The sequence below is a fragment of the Carassius carassius genome, chromosome 45, assembly GCF_963082965.1.
Source record: "Carassius carassius chromosome 45, fCarCar2.1, whole genome shotgun sequence".
NCBI lineage: Eukaryota > Metazoa > Chordata > Actinopteri > Cypriniformes > Cyprinidae > Carassius > Carassius carassius.
Genome location: NC_081799.1, coordinates 20462212 through 20485710, shown reverse-complemented (window position 1 = coordinate 20485710; position 23499 = coordinate 20462212). Strand labels below are relative to the sequence as shown.

At 38.7% G+C, this 23499-nt stretch overlaps 1 protein-coding gene across 3 annotated transcripts in view; it reads right to left on the bottom strand.

The window, feature by feature from the left end:
* Positions 1-23174, bottom strand: part of kirrel3a (kirre like nephrin family adhesion molecule 3a) — a 156632-nt gene extending 133458 nt beyond the window's left edge. For all 3 annotated transcript variants that reach the window (XM_059539535.1, XM_059539536.1, XM_059539537.1), the window contains exon 1: positions 22772-23174. In XM_059539535.1, coding sequence (XP_059395518.1) covers positions 22772-22826 — 55 coding nt within the window. In that variant the 5' untranslated portion in view covers positions 22827-23174. The remainder of the gene's footprint in view (positions 1-22771) is intronic.
* Between the last annotated feature and the right edge of the window lie 325 nt (positions 23175-23499).

The following is a 23499-nucleotide window of genomic DNA, read 5'->3' as shown; positions in this document are numbered from 1 at the left end:
TTTCAAACACTTGCCTGTGTTGTGCTGGAGAAAAACTACAAGCTGCTACACCTTTAGAACCACAGTCACACTACCTTTTAAAAAGAAAAATGTCAGTTACACTTCAAGTGGCACCCGGTGTGGTCCAAGAAATAGTATCTAATTATGTTAATGAAGCTATTAAAAGGAGCCCATGTTTTTTTGCTACATTGCCACAGCAGCAAAATGTGGTCGAAAGCCCTGTTTTAAAATGCTAAATATTGTTATTAGTACACAATTTGGTCATTAACAAGAGTGATAACCACATTTCCCATAGTCTTTAAAGGGATAGCTTACCCAAAAATGTAATTACTCCCCTTCGTGTCATTCCAAACCTGCATGACTCACTTTCCTCTGCTGAACATAAAGGAGATAATTAAAAAATATCTTCATTTTGTCCATACAATGAAAGTCAATGGGATCCAGTGTTGTTTCGGATGAATGTATGGACATCTTATGAACTTTGTTTTAATTTTTGGGTGATCTATCACTTTAAATCTTCATAGCATTTTCAATAAGCCTGAGCTGTGTGAATAGAATCACACTGGACAACAAGTTGTCCATCACGTCATACTGTGCTGCACTGTGCATACGTTTGTCTCATGTGTTGCCATTTTCACGTCAGAATTCAGTAAGTCACAGAGACAGAGTCAGTGTGTCATCTAAAATTTATCCAGCCACATCCAGTCTTTTTACTAAAGCTGTTGTCATCAGTCTGTGCAATACTGTAAAGCTCTAATTGTTAATTAAAATTTGACAGATGAACTCGCGCCTTGATCAGAGTTGTTTATTAAATAACGCTGTATCAACTGTGATAAGACTTTCAGTTTTAATGAACATTGCAATCTTTGATATGTTCTTTAGTTACTGCCACTACACTTACAGACGTTATTTTCTATTACAAAGTGTTACTTGGCTAAGGAAGTTTTCATATTTCCGTAAACTGTTTACTGTACAATTCAAATCCGTTTATGCATTTGTAAATCAGTTAATGCAGTTGTCAATCCCAAACAGTGTCTACGAACAATTCAAATCAATCTCTGAATCATTGTTTTAATCGGGTGAACAAACTGATTCAAATGAAACCATTCACTAAAATGAACCAAACTTCCTCTTTGGATTTCCTCGTTCTGACATTTTTGGAAAAAGCACTCCGTTTGAAAATGCAGCACTACTGCAAAATTTTGGTATGTTTACAGTGTTGGCATTTGTAATTAGTTACTCCCCACTGGTCTTTGCACAAAACTGGTATTCATCCCAAAATAAATTGTAACAACAATATCTAAAACAACACAGAAACTTTCACTCTGAAAGTACGGACACAATGCTCTCTGTGCAGTAATTACCATCAGCATAATTTATTATGCCACATTACAATGCAATTAGGCTGAATTCTAAAGAAGGGGGTGGAGAATTCTCACAACCCATCAAGGTCTTGCATTGTGAATGTTTTTCGCACGTTTGTGAGTCGATACAGAAGAGCGTTAGTGTGTAATGTTATCTTTTTCACAGAGTGGGTTGTGTTTGTTGCTAAGAATGTTAATGTGAATCGTCTAACAAGCCTGTCGTTGCCAGGGTGTGCGGTGCGTGTCAGGCCAGCCAACAGAGGTTAACATAGCTTGGCTAATGAGCCTCGACCAACATTAGCACAAATGAAGGGGCAGATTCTATCAAATTCATGATGGAGTTATTGAACGGCACACAGTTGCACGTCACATCTGAGAGACTCGAGCAGGCAGGGTAAATTGAACTGATGTCAAATCTACTCTGAAAACAGGACAACAAACTTGTGGAAAGCCTAAGAGGCAATATTACGATTTGCTAAAGTTTTCCGTTTATATGGAACAATGATTACGGCAGACATTACTGGACATTAGAGAACAACCATTGTAAAGCAGTAGGCAAAACACTGAGAGAGCAGAACTGTTCATGTCTCACTATTGACTCCTGATCTAGCTTTACCAATTCACGTATTTCAACCTGTTCAACACAATCAATTACGGAGATGTATTCTACATTTCAATTGCATTTTATCCACTTATAACACTAATAAAACTTAAATGTGGGCTTCATATGTTAATGTGAACTATACTGAATTATAAACTTATTTTTTAAAGTGACTAGAAACCAGGCTGGCTACTGAAATGTCATTCCTGACTGAACAGAATCAAGTATTCCACAGATATAAGTATCTGTAATAAGTGGAGAATAATGCACAGCAGTCAGGTTTTTTTTTTACGGTTTTTCGGTTTTTGCAAAGGAGCTCTACATATATCATATATCAAAAGCATATTAAATGCAAATGAAATGTCTTAAATATTTTAAACAACTTTTGTGTGAAATACAAAAAAAATTCTAAAAAAAAATTAAAAAAAAAGTGGGATAGGCTAAAGCTTTATTAAACTTTCATTGTTTTAATTCTTAAAAAACCCTTTTTGTCTTTGACCCATATATGATCAGTGTTCATCAATCAATACTTTAACCCAGCACTATAGCAAATTCATTGTTATTCAGAATAATGCATGCACTGAATATAATTATTGAAAATGAAATACTGTTGCTATGGCTTAAACTCTCATTTACATTCCTGAGTGAATCCATTATAGCCCATTTTCTGTTACCAATCCTGAGGAACTACATCACATAAGCAAAAGACAGCTGACGTTAGCATTGAGCTGATGAAGTCTTTGATATACACTTTTAACACGACAAAAGTACAGTGTTGAAATATTCTCTTTTAAGCTGATTTTTCGGTGAGGATCAAAGTGAGACGAGCTTCGTGTTCATTGTAATTAGTGGAGCTCTCTGTCACCTGTGACTAATGAAACAGCCCTTAAAGTGGGGGGCAAAGCACGGGACTAATTTTGTGGGCGGCTGACTATGACCCCGTAACTGCTTCACTCGCTGTGAAATAAGAAGCAGTCCAATAAAACTAAGGTGTTGTTTTTGCCTGGCTGAAGTAATGTGAGGTGGTTTGTCTCTGTAATCAGAAATGTGACCTTTTGTGCCCTTCTGTTTTTCTCTCCTTAAAAAAACTTGTTAGGTTTTGGATACCCATGCGGCATGTAGTTATTATTCTTAAAGACAGATGCTCTAGAAGGTTTTCTTCCTATTGTGAAAAGTAAACTTTAGCATGCATTTAAAAAGTATTTATTAATTTTGAATACAGTTAAAGAATATACTTAGGTCCAAACTAAATGCAATGTTTTCAGACAAATAAATTAAAATGAAAATGTTTTATACTTTAATAAAACAATAACCCCATAATTTATTCCCCCTCAAGCCATCCTAGGTGCATTTGACCTTTTTCTTTCAGTCAAATACATATTGACAAATGTCCTGGCTCTTCTCAGCTTTATAATGGCAGTGAATGGGGGTTGAGATTTTAAAGTCCAAAAAAAGTGCATCCATCCATTATAAAAGTGCTCAACACTGCTCTGGTGGATAAATAAAGGCCTTCTAAAGTGATGTGATGCGTTAGTGTGAGACAAATGTCCATATTTAAAACTTTAGAAACCGTAATCTCTAGTTTATGTACTGCCAAGTGTACTAACAAAAGTATTCATGGCAACCTAAAATATACTTTAATAATTTCTATTGACATTTGTACGTCATATTTAAATATATTTGTATTTTCACATTTGTAATGATGCCGTTTCAATTTAGTGTTTTTAAAATTCATTGTAATACAATTGTAATCTGTTTAGTTACTTTACACATGCTTTAGTAAGTTAAATCAACAAAATAAGTGCAGTTTTAAAAAGTGTACAGTTATATTATCTCTAATTAAAGTTTTTTTTTCATACACTGTACTTTTAAAATTTGAAGTACACTACAGGTACAACGTCAGTACAAATAGGTGTAACTCTTTTTCACAGAGTAGCTAGTGACTAGTGAATTTTTTTCATTAAACTTTTCATTACAAGTTTTTGTCTACCAAAATTAAGTCAATACATGTAAAGTTCAAACTGTGTCAAATCAGAATATACATACTAAAGGCTCAAACATCATAAACTCCCAACAACAACAACTGACTAGCTGTTATTTAAGTGTTTTAAATTTTTTCCACCCAGATGTGCCCATATTTTGCCGAAACATTCAGAAAATTTCACATAAAAAGAGAAGAAATTAATGGACAGATGATGTAGGACGAGTCAGAATAAGTGGTGCATGCTTTCATCACATGTAAATGAGAAGATGAAGAGCCTCCTCGAAGCAGAACAAACTAGGACAGTCTCAAAATCCATTCAAAGAGGGTCACTTACTTATGCATCCGCACTAGGATAAAAGCTTCCACAGAAGGACCAAAGGCATCAAAATATTCGAGAAGTTTTGATGTTTGGGGCTCAAGAGGCCAAAGGAACACGGAACGAGATTAACCTGATACAATGATTAAAATTTGGGAAAATAAATGGCTGGAGAAGTGTTTCGAGGCACACTTATTATGTTATTTATGCTCTTATTGCATCTATTTTTTGTCTGCTTGTTTCTTTTTTGTTTGCTACAAATACACAGTTACCTTCTCAAAAAAAAAATTTTTTTCTTAAGCTTTCAAAGGTTTGCTCGGTTACACACAGTATGTTACCATAAGACTTACTGCTATTTGTGCATGTTAATTATTTGATCTGACACCCCCGGCAATAAGTCACTGCTAATATTACAATCGACTGGTGCTAATTCAAATTCAATTGCAGTTTTGTTTGTGTGCCTCTTACGAATTTCGCGTCTGACCTCTCCTGACTTCTCAGCCATGGGCCCTGGGCAAACCATGACATGTGTCGACGTTAGTTAAATTAAAAAAAGAATAATAATCAAAATCGTTTCAATGATTATGAACAACAGTGATGCTCATAAAATCAGACTCATGGGGACAGAAATTGGAAGCCAGCAGATGACAGTCCTCGACCAAAGAGCGCCCCCATAAAGTAGACTCTGCTCCCACGTTGCCCGTTTACTATACATACATTTTGACTGGAGCCCACTTTATGTCGAAGAGCGAGATATGATCCTCATGCTTTATTATATCTCTGAGGTACAAATTTCTGAATCTCTTATTCAAGCAATTTCAGGATTCGAATATCCTCCTATTCACTGGAGAGGGGAGCTTCACAACAGCTCTACATTCTGCCGGCGGGCGAAGCCAGAAGCTGCTTTACAAACAGGCAGCATGTTTAATATTCATCGCTCTTGGGAAGCTCTGGGAAAAGATAAAGTGAAATGTCAAAGGGTAATGAATGCCCCGAACAGGACTACAAAGAGGGGTGGAGTCTCAGGGTACTTTACCAGGCATATACCTCCAACTTTATGGAGTTTGACTTTCTGTTTTGTTCATGATGAGGAAACAAATCCATGAATGGTCTAGCCTTGAGTTGATGGATCAATGAAATGTTTCTATTTTACACATAAGCCTTGTGAAAGTGGTCCAGGTGATCGAATGGTTGTATGTAGTGCTATAAAAAATGAATCAGACCTTTAATTCATCAGCGGTGAGCAGAGATTGAGTATTTCTCACCTTATGCCCTCATAATGTGCTTGAGAAAAGAAAACTAGCATTTTTTTTCAGGTAACAAAGAGCAAAGGAGTCTCAAAAGTCTCAGGAAAACATTTTCAGGTGCCCTGGTTCTGAGCATTTTCTAACTTAATAGGGTCATTATTGTATGTCAGCGTGAGTCTAAGAAACTAACAAAGGCAATGCTATCAGGTTCATAGGGTTTTGTAACACACTCACAAGAACACCCTGAGAATGAACAATATTAACAGAGTGATGCTTATCAAAAGAATTATCTAGCAAAAACAGAAACACCAAAATATAGTTTGCTTGGAAAGACATTAAAGACTAGCAAGCAGGTCAGCAGAGGTCAATATCAGATTCCTCTATGGATTCTTTCTTTAAAAAAAGTTCTAGATGGATTTCCTTGGGAAAAGGAAAATTCTATCATTATTTAAGTCTACTCACTGCCATGTTGGAACACAATGTCTCAGTGGTCGGGTTTTCTTTTTTGTCCACAATGAAAAACACTGGGGTCAAAGGTTGTTTGAAAGGAAGAACTTCAGTCAGGTTTGGAACAACATGAAGTTAAGAAAATGTCAGAATTTTCATTTGGTGGTAAAAAACTATCGCCTGAAAGTTTTTAAGGCTTTTTGTTTTTAAGAGAACTGAAGGAACACAAGAGTCAACTAATTGTCCAACAATTAACTAGTCGACTACTGATTCCCGACATGGGGTACATATTTATTAAGCTTTACCAATTTTATTCCTCCTACCTAAAAGTACCCCCTATCTGAAAATATATTACTCTATTAAAATGATTAAATTGAAATTAGGATTTAATTGGATTGCGTTTACAAATTTGTTATGCTATTCTCAAGAAAGTTTCTTCTTAATTATCCATTTTAGAACCATTGCAACCTTTGAAAAACAAACAGACTCCGGTGTCTCAATAAATGCCTCATTAAAAAGTTATTTGGTGAATCTTTTTAATACTTAGTCCTGGAATTGTTTTTTTTTTCTTTTTTTTAAGTGAATCTTTAAAATAATGGCCACATAAGGGATAAAATTGAATGATATACAGTCAAGAAATATCCTGAAAATTATCAGTTAAGAATACCACATTCCAATAAAAACTAGTCAGTATTTGGTGTGACCACCATTTGCCTCACACAGTGCAACACATTTCCTTCGCATAGAGTTGATCAGATTGTTGATTGTGGCCTGTGGAATGTTGGTCCACTCCTCTTCAATGGCTGTGTGATGTTGCTGGCCATGCAAGAACTGGGATGTTTTCAGCTTCCAGGAATTGTGTACAGATCCTTGCAACATGGGGCTGTGCATTATCGTGCTGCAACATGAGGTGGTGGTCGTGGATGAAAGGCACAACAATGGGCCTCAGGTTCTCATCACGGTATCTCTGTGCATTCAAAATGCCATCAATAAAATGCACCTGTGTATATTGTCCATAACATATGCCTGCCCATACCATAACCCCAATGCCACCATGGGCCACTCGAACCAAAATTTTGACAAGAGCAAACCGCTCAACCACACAACACACCATACATGCTGTCTGCCATCCTCCCTGTACAGTGAAAACTGGGATTCATCCATGATGAGAACACATCTCCAAAGTGCCAGATGCCATTGAATGTGAGCATTTGCCCACTCAAGTCGGTTACGACAACAAACTGCAGTCATTTTAGAGTGGCCTTTTACTGTGGCCAGCAAGGCACACCTCTGCAATAATCATGCTGTCTAATCAGCATCTTGGTATGCCAGACCTGTGAGGTGGATGGATTATCTCGACAAAGGAAAAGTGCTCACTAACAGATTTAGACAGATTTGTGAACAATATTTGAGAGAAACGGGCCTTTTGTGTACATAGAAAAAGTCAGTTCAGCTCATGAAAAATGGGGGTAAAAACAAAAGTGTTGTATATAAAATCACATATAAACCTTTATAGAGCTAAAAAAAAACTGAAGCCGTGAAGACGGGAAAGAAATTCTGCCAGGTTCACACAATTAACACTTATCTAAACTTATGTTTGACTTGCAATGTCATGCCTCATTCAGAGCATCATTTAGTACACCCAGAGCACCAGAAGACCTAACAGTGAGTCACTCCAGTGACAGGGTTTCACCAAGAAACCTTAAAGAGACAAAAGAGAAACAAATAAATCATCCTGGAATACAAAGAATCAGGCAGCTCAGAACAGCGGAACACAGAACAAAGATAAACTGAAGCATTCTGACCATGGAGGACATAGCTCTGTAGTCCTCTCGGCAAATCGGTGGGAATGAATTCCTCTGTGAGTACATGCTTAACATGGTTGTAGAACAAAAGGTTTTTGTCTATATCTGTCCTTGTTAAGTCCAGCTGGAATCAATAGAGTATTCCTCAGGTGAATGGAGAGACACATGCATCATCAGAAAGAACTGGTAATTGGAGAGGAGAGGAGAGATTGAAGGAGACAAGAGAATTTCGAAAAGATTAAAGGAGATGATGAGAGACTAAAGGAGGCGAGAGATCAGAGGGGATGAGAAGAGAAGAGGCCGAAGGAGACAAGAGGAGATGAAAAGATATTAAGGAAGAGAAAAGATCAAATGAAATAAGAGATTGATGGAGTGGAGACAAGAAAAGAGGTGATTGAAGGAAAAGAGAATCAAACTGAAAAAAAGAAGAGAAGAGAAGAGAAGAGAAGAGAAGAGAAGAGAAGAGAAGAGAAGAGAAGAGAAGAGAAGAGAAGAGCTAGAAGCCAAAGAGATTGAAGGAGACAAGACGAGATCGAAGGAGATGAGATGGGAAGAGATTGAAAGAGAAGAGATCGGACAAAGCAAAAAGAAAGAGAGATAGCAGAGGAGAGGAGAGGGTGATGGCAGTCACATAAGAAGAGCATGTGGCAGATTGTGAGGATTTAAGGATTTCAGAGGAAGGATTGCAAGCTGTGCATGGGGGATCTGTGAGGAGACTGAGACCAGATGGTTGTGATTCTGGCACAATTATCCCCCTCTATTGTTACTGATCTCCATCATTCTGTCTCTGCCCGCTCATCTCTGCCGCTGCCAACAGCCCAGAGTCACTTAATGGAAAAATCTTTAGAGTGACTTTAAAAATGTTAAAGGATGAACTGCATGTGAGCATGTGTGTGTGTACGCGCACGCATGACCTTTAATCTGTTAACAACAAAACGAATGTGTGAATACATTGCTCATTTACTGCACATTAATATTTGCTGCTCAAAAAGAATTTAGCCTTTAAATACAAAACAGCAATGTGATGTTCAAAGTGAAGTCCCATCCGGAATTGAGTGGATTGCAACATGCTGCGATATCATTGGTTAATATTATTTTTCCCCACCCACACAGTCTTGATTACACAAGCAGAAATGCAATTTCACAGGTGGAAAAGTTATTGCATTTCCATGAAACAATTTGCTACAAACAAGTTTATCTTCGGAATAAAGTGCACTGATGAATCATCCTCAGTTCAACCTGGGACTTTTATTAAAAACTAGATAGTGTCAATTTTGATTTCATGTTGACTTACAGAGATCACAGCAGAATGATGCAAGCACGAGCAGATGGCCGAGCGCAGACCCTGTTAAACTTAAGAGACATTGCATTTCCTGCAAAAAGATTTTCTCAGCATCAACATTTGTTGTTCTTGTGAGAGACAGGCCTATGGACAGAAACATATTAAGGAATATGCTGAAGCAAAATGGTCCGATGCTAGTATAAAGCTCTCTGTGGAGCTTGTGTGGCCTCTGGTTACCGCCTTTAATGTCATCATCTACTTTTACAGCTGCTGCCATCATCTACTCTTATTTCTGTTTTTCAGGTAAAGCAGACATCATTTCAGTGTTTTCATTCAGAGAGTAACCTTCTAGCATCCAGCGCCGCTGTTCCCAAGAGCTTTGATGAAATATCACAATAACACATAGCACAGGGGGCAACGGGATTATGGGATGTGTAAACAGACAGTTTTCAGCAGGAGCTGAAGTCAATGTAAAAATAGAGCATGACAGCGTGAAGGTTTTTTTCTCCATCAAATATAAGTTGTGCTCTTTGAAGTGCTCTGGTTTAGAGGAACCTGAGGCAGTTTATTGTAATTATTTAACACCAGACTGCAGCCGACAATGTATTTTTCATGTTTTCACGACAAATTACACCGTAGACTCAGTGGATGAAAAAGACAGAAAGACTCATTTAATTCAGTATCTTTCCTTTAGTTACAGCTTAATTCAACATGTTTATTCTTCAAAGTCAAAGTAATTATTTGTTTTTGCATAGTCTAAAAGCAAAGCATGCTTTGGATTTTTGGTATCTGTCTCTTGTTGAACATTTGCGAACATTTACAGACTTAATAACATCCACCTTTTAGGGCAAATAAACAAGTTTTGTTGCAAAGTATCTTATTTCTCTGTGGTATAATGTTTAATATGCAAATATCCAGTGCACTGCAAGAATTGTGTCTTCATAAGATCTCGAGCCCAAAAATTCTTAAATTCAAAATGTTTGTTGGCGTGCAACATCCTGCTTTCCCTCAGCCAGTTTTACACTTCACACTTTTGCTGACTCGCTTTCACGCCCCAGCAATCAAAGCCAAAGATCAAAACAGCACATGTCCAGCATGTCTGACACAGCTATAGGAATGACACAGCTTGTCTCGTCCAACTGGCCAGAAAACAGAGCCCAAGAGAAAAGGCAAGAGCTTTTGAGTGTTTTAGAGAAGCCCGTGCCAAGGAAACTGCGAGTCCTTCTGAAGGCCAAAACCTTCATATCTAAGCTTGATCTGCAAAGACTACTCATATGTGTGATGGACAAATTTCAGTCTTCTACAAATAGCACAACATTCACATCTACACATACACATGCTAGATAATCTGTGATGATACATCATCTAATTTCTATAGTACAGTGTTTGCTACAAATTATTTAAAGCATTCAAACACATGGCCTTGATTGGCTTGCTTTAGTAAAAACTAAAATAACACATTCAAGTTGAATGCTAAGACAAAGTCACTTCTCCTTCTTGTTGAGATAATTATCACAAGCTCAACATATGTATCTCCTTATAAGTTATTTAGTAAGAAACTGTCAAGAATTACAAGAAAAGAACAGTAAATGCAAAAAGACTTAAGGCAATCCTGTGTCATAAAGCACTGAAGTAAAGTCAACCGCTGGGGTTTGCCCTGTAGCATTAAGAGCTCTGGGGAAATCTCAGTGTATTTGACAGCTCAACAATCCCCTCCTCTCTCATCTTACACACAGTGCATTTACCGGCACAATCTTCCGCCGATTCTATTTAATAAACCCAGTAACGTATAAGGTCATGTAAATTCCTTACACTATGTTCTTTTATTGATGAAATGTTATGAAAGAGTTATTAGTTGAAAATCCGTTTCAAAGAGTAATGGCTCTTTTGATCAAGTTCTTTTCTGTGAATAAAAAAACATTTGCAGCTGTCATATGTAAGAAAAATGAACAGAAATATAGCCAAGCAGATGACAAACATATCATGATGTTATGAAGCAGAATCAAATCAAAACTGGGAAACCTGGAACAATCCTCAGATGTCAAAATGGTTGGTAAAAATTTCTGGTCCTCCCAATTCACATTTGTATGAATGGAAGTCAATGGAATGAAAAGCGTAGTGTGACCTGCCCTTAAAAATTTCCAATACTGTCAAAGCCATGGCCTGCTGATTCAAATATGGATCACATCATTTTCTGACCCCATTCCCTAGTATCCTTCCACTCTCCAATACTGAATCAATGAGAGTGTAGAAACAAATACAACTGAAAAGAAAACTAACCCATTAATCCAACCCTGCTATTTCAGAAGGCATGTCAGGAATGTGTGAGCTTTGTGTGTGGAAGAGAAATTGTGTGGCTATATTTGAATTTAAATTTTAAATTTAATGACCATCCTCCCCTATACCCTGTAATTCAGCGATGAAGACATTCTCTCTGGCCAGCAAGAAAGAGGAGTTCAGGGCAGATGGGTTAAAGAAAGAGCAGCAGCGCCAGCACTGAGTCCATGCTTCATCCCAGTGCTCCTCTTCAATCTGCCAAACACACAGTCAATGTACAGCACGACCCCTTAAAGACAGATTAGAATAGTACGAATTGCGAGAAAGGGGTAATGCAGAGAAGTCTTGAGCATGAGACGGTCTCTGAAAATTTTGTGCATCTTGCAGAGAAAGTCGTGGGGAAGTCGTGGCCTGGTGGTTAGAGAATCGGACTCCCAATCGAAAGGTTGTGAGTTCGAGTCCTGGGCCGGCAGGAATTGTGGGTGGGGGGAGTGCATGTACAGTTCTCTCTCCACCCTCAATACCACGACTTAGGTGCCCTTGAACAAGGCACCGAACCCCCAACTGCTCCCCGGGCGCCGCAGCATAAATGGCTGCCCACTGCTCCGGGTGTGTGTCCACAGTGTGTGTGTGTGTTCACTGCTCTGTGTGTGTGCACTTTGGATGGGTTAAATGCAGAGCACAAATTCTGAGTATGGGTCACCATACTTGGCTGAATGTCACTTCACTTTTCACTTTTTTCACTTTAGAAAGAGGTTTTCTAATCATCGAGTTCCAGAAGCCCTGAATGACATGTGATTCTCAAAGACATTTGTCCGTCAATGATTTCAAAGGAAGCATATGTCTGATCCTTTCTGTCACTTCAAATTGCTTCACATTTAAATGTCTTGACAGGTTCTGTAATTCCACGGGCACAAGCGAGGCTATTTGTTGTAAGTCTATGGCACTGCCCAGTGGTCAAAAGACAACTTGAGCTTTAACTATATGTTTTTTCTGAAGCATTTTTCCATAATTCACATTTTTCCCAGTCAACACATGGATGGATGCTTTCTTCTCACATCAGCTCTCTTTGCCACAGGAGATGTTTTCCCTTCAGCTTGACCAGTGTCAACTGACAAGCTAAATTAAATGCTGTCTCCACTCTTTTTCGCACCTATGTCAACATTCATACTCTTTCACGCCCCTAAAAGCCAGAAGTAAGCGTGCGAGCACACACTCACGGGTCCCTGGTGTCCATTTGCTATCTGGCATTAAAGACCCATCACAACAGCGTGTCATATCTCCTTGTATGCCCTCTGCAGAAGGTTTAACTCTATCACTGGATTCCGTCTCTTGAACCCTCTGGACACTAGCAGAATTAAAACGACAGAGATCTTCTGAGGTACCCTGGGTTTGTCCTACTTACATCACCAGGAGGAAACCTCACTGCGGTCCAAAACAACCTTGCCATGGGCTCGATACCCATGCGTCTGCCTCAGATATTTAGCTGTGACCTTTTCATATTTTAGTCCTGGACCATGTTTTTATGTTTGTAAAAAAAAGAAAAAAAAAGAATGGGTGAAACCCCCTGTAGTAAAGTTACAACTGCTTCTCCTAGATTGAAATGAGAGCCAGATTTACATTTACTTGAATAGTTCAACCTAAATAATTTAATTCCTCATTTACTTGATTTGATGTCATTTCAAATGTGCATGATGGAATACAGGACCACAAAACCAGTCTTAAGTTGCTTGGGTATATTTTTAGCAAAAAACATTGTAATGGTCAAAATAGATTTTTCTTTTATGTCAAAACTCAGTATGATATTAATTAAAGATCATGTTCCATTAAGATATTTAGCACATTTCCTACTGTAAATATATCAAAACTGAATTTTTGATTAGTAATATGCATTGCTTTAAAGGTGATTTTCTCAGAATTTAGATTTTTCTATCCTAACAAATCATACATCAATGGAAAGCTTATTTATTCAGATTTCAGATGATGTATAAATCTCCATTTCAATATGACTGGTTTTTTGGTCCAGGGTAACATATTTTTCAAAACGTTCGGATCAAGATAGGGGTCAGTAAATAATGACCCCTATATATATATGTGTGTGTGTGTGTATATATATATATATATATATATATATATATGTGTGTGTGTGTGTGTGTGTGTGCGTGTGTCTGTGTGTGTGTGTGTGTGTGTGTGTGTGTGTGTGTGTGTGTGTTACAAATTTGTTTAAATTATCTTGTTATTTGTGTTCCAGTTCTGTTTTATTTGTATTTATTTGCTTCGCTTGTGAAGCTTTTTGGTCAACATTCTTGTTGTTTTAAGGTGCTATATAAATAACCTTGACCTTGAATTTGCCCTTGGCTGATTTTCAAAAAAAAAAAAAAATAGTAAAGCCAAAAAAGAAAAAAAATAACAATTCCAGAACTGTCAATACAGTGGATAACAATAACCTAGATAACTTGGGAAGCACACAGAATCCCTTATCTGAACAACATGTTTCATTTATATCACTTTAATTATCCGACAGATTGTAATTATTTGCATAATATTTAAAACTGTCATTACACATGTGTTAAGGTTACTGCAGTATATTTTAATTAAAGTAAAACTATTCACTTTTTATTATTTCATTATTAACCGGTTGGGTCCTAGCAAAAATTATATTCAACAGTATTATTGTACTATTAATGTTTTTGAAGATTAAGTGAGCACAAGATGATGGTGAAATTTATCTAAAAATAAAAATAAATAAATAAGCATGCACATCAATTTTGTCATTATCCAGTAGACCTATCTATTATTCAAAAACTGTACTGATATATCATACATCCCTTTATCCCTTTGTCTTTAAATGAATTAAATTGAAACCTAGGCACATATGCAACTCTACTAATGATTTTCACATGAACAGTAACTTCAATGGAATTATTGAAGAAAGTAAGATGAAAAAAATCAGCTCAGGTCAATCCATTTTGCAGTCTTTTTCTGGAAGAAAGTTCTCGGATCTGAAAGTTACCATGTGCTTTTATAGTACTTAGAAGGGTAAATGAGATTTCTCATAATGACCCCTCTAAAAGAAACATAACTGATCACACTCCAACTCTCCTGAGCTATAGAAGAGCAGTCTCTGAGAAATGAAAACTTCCACTGAGTCTAACAGGATACTCAAACTCCTTAAAGACTGTTTGCACCTCAAAAGAATGTTTTTTTTTTTGTGATAATGGATCAAAATAATGAGTGAGAGAAGACGAGAGGAGGTGTAAATCTTAATACGCTCAGCAAGGAATGAGTTTCTATGTTTCTCAGCTCAATATGACACCTGGAGTGAGAGCAGATATATGATAATGTCTTCACGGAGAGAAGATGCATGAAATGAAAGTCCAAAGCTGTGAATGATATTCTAATGGACTCTCGTGGTTTTATTTGTTGTTCAGAATGTTTTCACACCTTTAGTCCCATTTAAAGGAAACATGCAAGTACGGAATACCATTAGTCTTGTCTCCCTCTTTCCCCGTCTGTTGTCATCTGTACTTCCCAGTTGATAATTTGCACCAGAGTCCCATTAGGGATGTCTGAACACGGCAGTCCGCCTTTGCTATTTACCAAACCTGCTTCCATCATCTTACGCACAGCAGAGGCTGGAGCTGGACCATTAGCACTAGGACGTGGAAACCCGAGGGCCAGAAACAGGACCACATACCTGGTACAACCACCAGCTCCGCAATACGTGCCATATAGCCAAGCTACAAATGAATTCAGAGAGAGCAGATATTATGGGCTGCAAGCAATCAGGAGCTGCAGGGGTTCAGGAGAATGCGGCACCAAGTTTAAACACCCTCCCCTAAAGTTTCCCAGCCAGAAAAAAGGCTTCAGATTAGCCAGAGTGTCTCCAGCCGAAATTCTCTTCTACCTGAAAAATTCACTTCGGGATGATCGTGCTTCAAAGCCAAAGATGATTTAGCAGGACTCCCAACCTTCGCACTGATGCATGTCCCTGAAAAGGAGCTTTGCGGATGTTCCTAAAAACTGCTAGGGCTGTAGACAATAAATGTAAAAACATCTTCAGATATATATAGCATTGCCTCTGATTTAGAAAGCTGTAAGTGCTGGAAGGCCACCTACATTAGTCACATCCTCTGGGACCTTGATCTTTAACAAGTGTAGATGGTGTTACATCATTCCATACGCTTAGGGCATTAGATGGCATTCATGTGAGGACCTCTGACAGAGAGCCTATTAATTATGTATTTATGCTTTATTAGGGCCTATGGGACAAACCTGACTCTCTAGTTTTGTTTTCTAAAATGTTTATTTGTGCAAAAGCATTGTAGTTGCCTGAAAGTGGCCCTCTTTTGTTCTCTATAATAAATTCATACCTTAAATGGAAGATAAACAACCACATATAGTCAAGGCTCATGATAGTCAATTCAGGGTAATGTATCATTTCATGCAGATTTTCTACCGAGACCCTCCGAGACGCACAATAATTCATAGCAAAGAGCATTTTATTCATTTTTTTGTTGGAAATTGTTGATGCAAGTATAAACATTTAAAGTTACAACATATTCCTCTCCCAGTCCTTTGGAGAAATAACTTCAGCTGAGGAGTTCGAGAAGGTTTAGCAGCCTGAAGGGAAATATTTCTGCAGCATGAAAATACAAGCACCATTCTGCTGTATATGAACCTCTGAAGAAATAATTTTCTTTCCATTTAGCAGAGGTCAGCTGGACTCTGTGGTTGTCAATAAATATTGAAGTTTCAAGATTACAACTGCACCCTCCGGCTCTCTGTTGTCTTTGTTTTCTGCTGAATAACTATCAATACATGTTAAGTTGAGTTATTGTTAATGTTCTACCTGGACATATATATATATATATATATATATATATATATATATATATATATATATATATCTGTTATCAAAATGCTGCAGAAACCTTTTGTCTCACAAAAGAGTCAAACTCTGCCTGTCAAAGTTGAGGCATGTCTGTCAGCTCCTTCTCAACCTTGTTTCATCTTTCTCCAGCAATCAAAAAAAAAAAAAGCAGCTTTCAAACAGGAAATGGAGCCTTCGGTCCTGAAAAGCTGTCAGGCAAGAACACATAGTCACCTTCAGTCTCACCTGCTTTGCTGTATCTCAAGCGATGTCATTCGACAGATGAATAATTTTCAAAGCGCACTTAAGACGGGGTTCAGCCTACTGGCTACTTTTAAAAAACTCTGTGCTCTCTGGATCTGTCTGTGTGCTATCTGATCTGACTTCATGCCTTTTATAAGATTACTGCCCAGCCGTTCTTCATTACAGACCATTATCAGTATTGATAAGGTGACAATAAACTGCACTTAGCTCAGATTTTCTGTTTATCAACCCATACTCGGCTCAAACTGCAGATGACTGACAGGATCTTAACAGAATCTTGCTTTGGCTCCAGCGTCCTACATCGTTTCATTCCTTCGCGGGATGTATCTGATATTAAAAGAAGATGGTTTTGTGTTTTTTGGCTCACTCGAATCAGGAGGAGTCAATTCACTCAAGCTGCACCATTTAGCTTTGGTCGGCAGCCAAGCAGGCGTGCCGGACGGATGTGTCCACGCATCATGTGTGAGTTTCAGAGCTGCTGATTGAATAAGAGTTCTCCTTTATTAAATCATGGCACCACAGCAATTGAGGCAGCCATTCAAAATGAGCTCTTCTTAATGTACAGATGGCCTCGTTTACTGTGCTGAAAAAGGCATGGCTGTATTGCGCTCAACAGAGGTTGCTCAGTTGTTCCGAGGTAGTCTAGGGGTTTAGACGTGAGTCAAAGACAAACACTCTCGGGCAACTTTTTTTATTTCTGAGTGAAGGAATGATTCAATTTCAAGATTTTATAAAAGCACAGTCTCACAGGCTTTGCCAGATGCATCTATATCTTACTTGATTTCGCAAGATAGAATGCGAGGGAACCAGTCTGCTAAAACATCTAAGGTTTATACAATTCTCCAACAAACAATTACGTCTATTTCAAGAGTTGCCACAAAGGCTTCTTGATTTCAGACTAGCAGGAAATAACTCATTGTTAGTGAAATATTTCACATGTTTTACAGAGATCAGACCACTGCAGATGTCCCCAAACACAAAATAACGAGGTTCTGCTAGTCCATCGCTAGGGTCTCCGGAAAGTAAACTTGGGTGTTGGGCCTGTTTCAAGAAGAAAATTATTAGAGGTTCTTTATGGGAAATGCCTTAAGGCTTTCCAATCTGCCTCAAACAAAGAGAGACAACACAGAGACGCATGCTGAGAACAATTATTATAAGCTCCCGTGGCGACTACTTGCAGTTCCCATCAAAAGATGCCATCAAAGCATTCGGTTTACTAGCACAAAATAATGAAGTATTAACCGCGCCTCACGGGGTTCAGATCACACAACACTCCCAACAGAAGCATTCCTCTGCAGCAAAGCATCTTGTGTTGTGAAATTGGTCACTCTGAAGCACACCGTCAGCCTCTTATCGGAAATGTGACCACAGAGCGATCCAGGGATTTGGAAGGTGAAGTTACAACGGCAGCTGTTAATGATGCATTGTTACCCCAGAAAAACATACACAGAATTATCTAAAGGTAAGAGCACAGTTACCCCACCCTCAAATCGCTGTTGTGTAGTCAAAAGATTGATTTGCATTTAAATGAGCCAGGCTTATGCTTGTATTGTGGCACTCATCCATGCTGCGGTAAACAGGCTCGCTATGTAATGCCACCAGACTCCAAGCTCCAAACCTGTCAATCCAGGTATGCAATTGTCCGTGGCATAAACTTCCTGCAGACACAGAAACCCTTATCAGATCAAGCACTTCACATTCAACAACATAAATCCGAGTGGAATTTACCAGGCATATTTAAGTCTATTTCTCAGAGTCTGTCAGCACGACAACCAAACAACTGCATGCAATGTGACGCAAATATGTGGCAGCGTCACATTGATTCATAGCCGCAATACAGTGCAAGAATAAAATGATGCTGATGTTTTTTTAAACTACCCCCTTCAGCAAATTAGAGAGAGAAATAAATGATCAAATGATTGATTGTGCAGAGCGAGGAAAAAAACCTCATATACACACAGACGAACTGCCACCCACACACACAGCAGGGACCCTCACACACACTCACACACGGCGTTGCTCATATAAAAACATGTCAAGAAATGACTTTGTTATTACCTGCTTAGATCCCATTAGGCCTGTCAATGCTTCAGTGTGGGTGAGGAGGAAGAAACTTTGATGGAAATTGTTAAGTGACATTTAAGAAAATCTGACAACCTTCGAGCTTTAATGTGATCTAATTAACCCGGAGCAAGTAGAGCAGTGTGTCTACACTCCCAACTGTCAGTTTGCAAGATGTACGGTGGCCAGAAACACTGATAAAATGTAAAAGTCTTGGTAAGTCTTTTTCTTTTCTTTTATGAGTGTTGTCCATGCATCTCGGGCGGCATCTGTGGAAATGCTCTGGGAATGATGGCAAGCCAGCGAAAATAACACTGAGCTCTTTTTTTTTTTATCTCTGCCATCTCTCTGAGTTGTGATTTTCTCTTCACTTATTTATGGGCTGATCCATCTCTGTCTGCCTCAAATCAAATTACAAAAAAAAACAAATAGAGGAGAGAGCACATAGAGGATGACCCCCATTCGCATGGGCCGAGTCGAAGTCGGGAACGCACTCTGCCTCATTCCCGGGCTGACCCGGCCTGAGTCGAGCCATCACGCTCAACCGGACAGCAAGAGGGATGAGACCAGCTGGGAAACAAATTGGTGTTTACCTGGGTGCTTCACAGAGCAGATTACACTTAAATACCACATTGCAGGGTGAAGCTTAAATGCAGCTTTGAGGCTGTGGAGAGTTCACAGATGTGTGAAATAAAAGAAAGAGGTGGGAGGAAATTTAAGCTTCAACCAACTGAAAGAGATATACAGCCTTGCATCTGTAATTCCTGGACAAGCTGTCCTTGGAAAGCACAAACGAACACTATAATACTGCATTATGAACATCAATGGATGCTTTCTGGATTTTCAATATGAACAGAAATACAAGTCTTTTAGAGGTGACCTTATTATCCCTTCAGGATGTGACAATAAGGAGTGCCTGATGACCCGGGGTCAGCGTGAAAGCTGTTCGGGACAGTTGACAAAATTCACAAGGTTTTAAGTCTTGCCAAATGCAAACATTCAAGCAATTTTAAACCATTCAAGACCAATGAGGAAGAGAACTTAAGCAAACTTAATACAGTTCTCACACAGTCTGAGGTTTTCTGTGCAATCGCGTACATAAAGCCACCTCTCAAACAGCGCATGGGTACTAAACTGAGTTCTCTTTTGAATTTTATCACACTTGGATAGACAGAATTATGTCAAAATGTCCACCTTGGTGAATATCCACTCAAACACAGTCAGTTATGAATGTAAAAAGTTGGGATTAAATAGGATGTATTAATATATTGAAACTGTGCATTAGGTCTTAAAAATGACCACAGTCTAATATATATCAGTTCATATTTAATTCATACAGTGAAGAAGACTTTTTATTTGACTTAATTCTTCATTTTCTGTAGTATTTCTTACCTTAACACTACTGTTAAACCAAACTATAAAATGTTTATTTCATTTGTATCGTTGTACTGTTGTATTTATTTGTGCTATTGTTAGCCATTTTTTTTATTTTAATTAATGATGTTTGAACTTTAAGGTTGCAACAACCTTATTTATTAAAATACAAAGTTGAATGGGTCAAAAATGATGCAAACAATAACTTTTTTCGAGTAAACATTTTGGCATGACAAGAAAAAAATCTGAACCACTAGGCCAACCAGACCAACAGAGAGGTGTTAAGTTAATTCACTAATATCTACAATTAAGCTATTGTAACAGCCCTATTATTAATGTGAACAATACATTTTTTCTTTTTCTCCCAAAAAATGTTTGGCAGGGCATGTAAACAATATGAACCACTGGCCTGACCAGGCTGACAGAAAAAGTCTGAGGGTGTAGAACTCTCATGAACTAATATAATCGAGAAAAAACAAACAATAAAATACACATAAAGGCACTCAGTTTCCAGGATTATCAGAGTGCCACAGCTGTAAAAATCTAGCCTACATAATACAACCCAAGCCGCTTACAGACAAAAGGCCAAGGTAGCTTGTCAAACAACAGCCAAGATGCCCCCACAGTCCATGTTTTATGAAAGACAAGCTCTGATTACAATATAATTGTTAGCAAGCGTTGACAGCATCTTGTATGGCAGCATGTGGGCTACACAAAACTGTGCAGTGCTCCACTGCCCCCACGGCTGCAAGCCACTGCTGACAATGCTTATGGTGTTTATGACACTTAAAGAGGAAACATGATGCCTTCTGCAGCAATCAGGAAGTTGTGGAGTGCGGTGGGCGGGATCTGGGAAATTCAATATTTGCTTAGTTCAACACACTGTGACTCTCTGTGACGGAGTTAAAACTAAAACATTTTTTTAAGAGTTCCACTTATTTTGGCAACCGCTCTGGAGTCTCTTTGAGCCGGTCTGCCCGAGGGTCCGTTTCACGGGGTCCATGGCTGCTCCTTGTTCAGTGAGAGCTATAAGTGGAGTCTGGGCCAAGCGTGAATGAGATTGTCCCTGTCGCTGCGGGGGAAAGATCTGCTGCTCCCCCTCACTGCTGGGGAGGCAGCGGGGCCATGGCACAGATAAAGGGATCAGATGAAGGGTGTCAGATCGCATCGACTTTTCCTCTCCTTCTGTTTCCCTGGACACAGCACCGTGATTCAACTGGCAAGAGATGCTAAATAACCCTGGCGTTCATTTGTAACACAAGAGTTGGCCATGGTTAACAAAGCATCCCCAGGGACTGGTACAAACACAAGTCTCATCTGATAGCATCTCGGCTCACCAGAGGAGTAGCTTCTCTGACGGTGAGTATAAATAACCGTTACTTGGATTAATCTGTCGCATAGACGGCTGGAAGAAGGTGATCGTTAATTTTATGCATAGTTTCGAAACTGTCCATGAAACGTATCTCGGTTTGCTGAGATGCTGTCAGGTAACACAAACTTGATGGGAGCAGAAGGGGGGTTGCAGCATATTATCGGTGTGTAAACTCAAAGTTCTGAGCTGATGAAGTGCAACACCATGTGCATATGGCGTAAACACAACTCTGCAGCAAAACTCCCTGTCAGTGTTTCCTCTCAGGTCATAAAGAATGATTTTCAGACTGATGGCAAAGCACTCCCTCTCAAGACTCACACAAGGGAGGTACAAAAAAAGAAAAGAAAAAGAAACAGCCCTGTGAGGCTTAACATCTCGGCAAACAGTCTCATAAAAAGCAGTAATAAACCAGAAAGCCTCTTGAGATTTGATGTTCATTCACTCAAGTGTGCATGCGGGAGCTATACCGGAGGCTTTATTGCCAGTTTCAGATTCAAAAGAGGAGTTTGGCCCATGCTGGACCTTAAATGTGAGTGTTCAGAGGTTCGTCTGCAGGTTATTTCAAGCACACACAATCAAACAACATAGAATCTCAAATGAGGGCTGAAGGGAGTGTCAGGCTATGATCTCTGCCAATATATCAAAAAGCTTAGATTACCAAGGAAGATGGAAATGGTTAAGAATGGATTCTAACCCCCTCAAAAATTCACACATACACATCTCACCCTTTGTTAGATTTTTAGGCAGGAAATATCTCAAAACTGAATAGTGGTGAGCGAATTGGCTTTTTAGTGATGGGGTGTAAATGTATTAATTTTAGCAGGGCAAATTTCAATGCAATAATTTATGCATAAATTATTATTATTTTTATTATTATCGTATTTTTTATGGTTTGCTGCTCAGACAGTTTCTGTTTTCAATCATAAGTTAAAAAAAATATTAATTTGTTAACTTTTCTGGTTAACGTGAAAATTAATATCATATGGAACTTAATATATGTATAACCAGGAAAAGTTACGTTCTTTAAAGACCTCGACTTTTTGTTGACTTCATTTTGAAGGGTTCGAATTTTAATCAGGGAGGTCGGAACCCCCAAACCTTCGCATGCTGCTTATTTATGTCTGATTAAATATACATTTTTAAATCAAGTAACAATGAGCACTAAACATGAAACCCAAAGAAAAGTTGCAAAGTGATGTCTACACTGATTAGAACAATATCATGTGGCTGCCATGTCCGTAACACAGCTGATGCCGCGAACAATGCGATATAAACCTAAAATAAAACAGGCGTACCACCACAAACAAATAACATATCATGCGAAATACACAAGACAGGTAACACTACAAATCATTTAGTAGCATATATATATAATTATTATTAGTTTATTTATTTTTCAGTAAACAACATCATGTGGTCAGGCACTCTGCGTCTAAACGTCTAAACGTTTAACTGACAGGTGAATATGATGCGTAGAGCATTTGTAAAAACTCCGTTCACATACCGGACCCGAGCAGCCCGGGGATCAGCAGCAGCAGCAGCAGCACCGCGGGGCGCATCGCTGGAGTCGGTAAGGATCTCTTGGTGGTTACCGAGGCAGTGAAGTGCGCTCACTGCGGTCCTTCAAAGTTTGGAGCGCGTTCTTCCAAACGGTCTTTCTTTTCTTTCTGGAGGTCCTGTCCTGTTTCTTTTCTGTGCTCTTTCTTCTTGCTTGTACTAATATTAGTGCTTAAATGCAGTCTATATGAGCTGTTCATGCGCTGTGTCTCGAAGCTAGTGTGCGTTCTCTCACTCTGCCGCTCAGAGCGCATCAGTGTCCGGCTCACTCACAGTTGGCTGGCTCCATACTCTCTCACTCTCTCCTTCACTCAGCGGAGGATAAGGCAGCCGTGGAGAGGAGAGCACTGAACTGCTTTGCTCCTCCTTCCCCCGTCTCCTCCTCCCAGCTCCTCATAGAGTGTCTCTGACACAAGTAACAGACATGTATGGGGTTAGAATTGTTGCATTATTCCAAATAAATAGATTATGATCCACAAATAAATGTAACGAGATTCACAAAAATATATCAAATTCACAAATGAATATAAAGAGTTTCACAAAAAAATTTAAAACTCACAAATAAATAAAATGAGATTTGCAAATAAAAAAAATATATTTACAAATGTGTTTAATGTCACAAACACAACTCTACCTGGTATTTATTTGTGAACCGCTGTCTGTGCATTTGTAAAT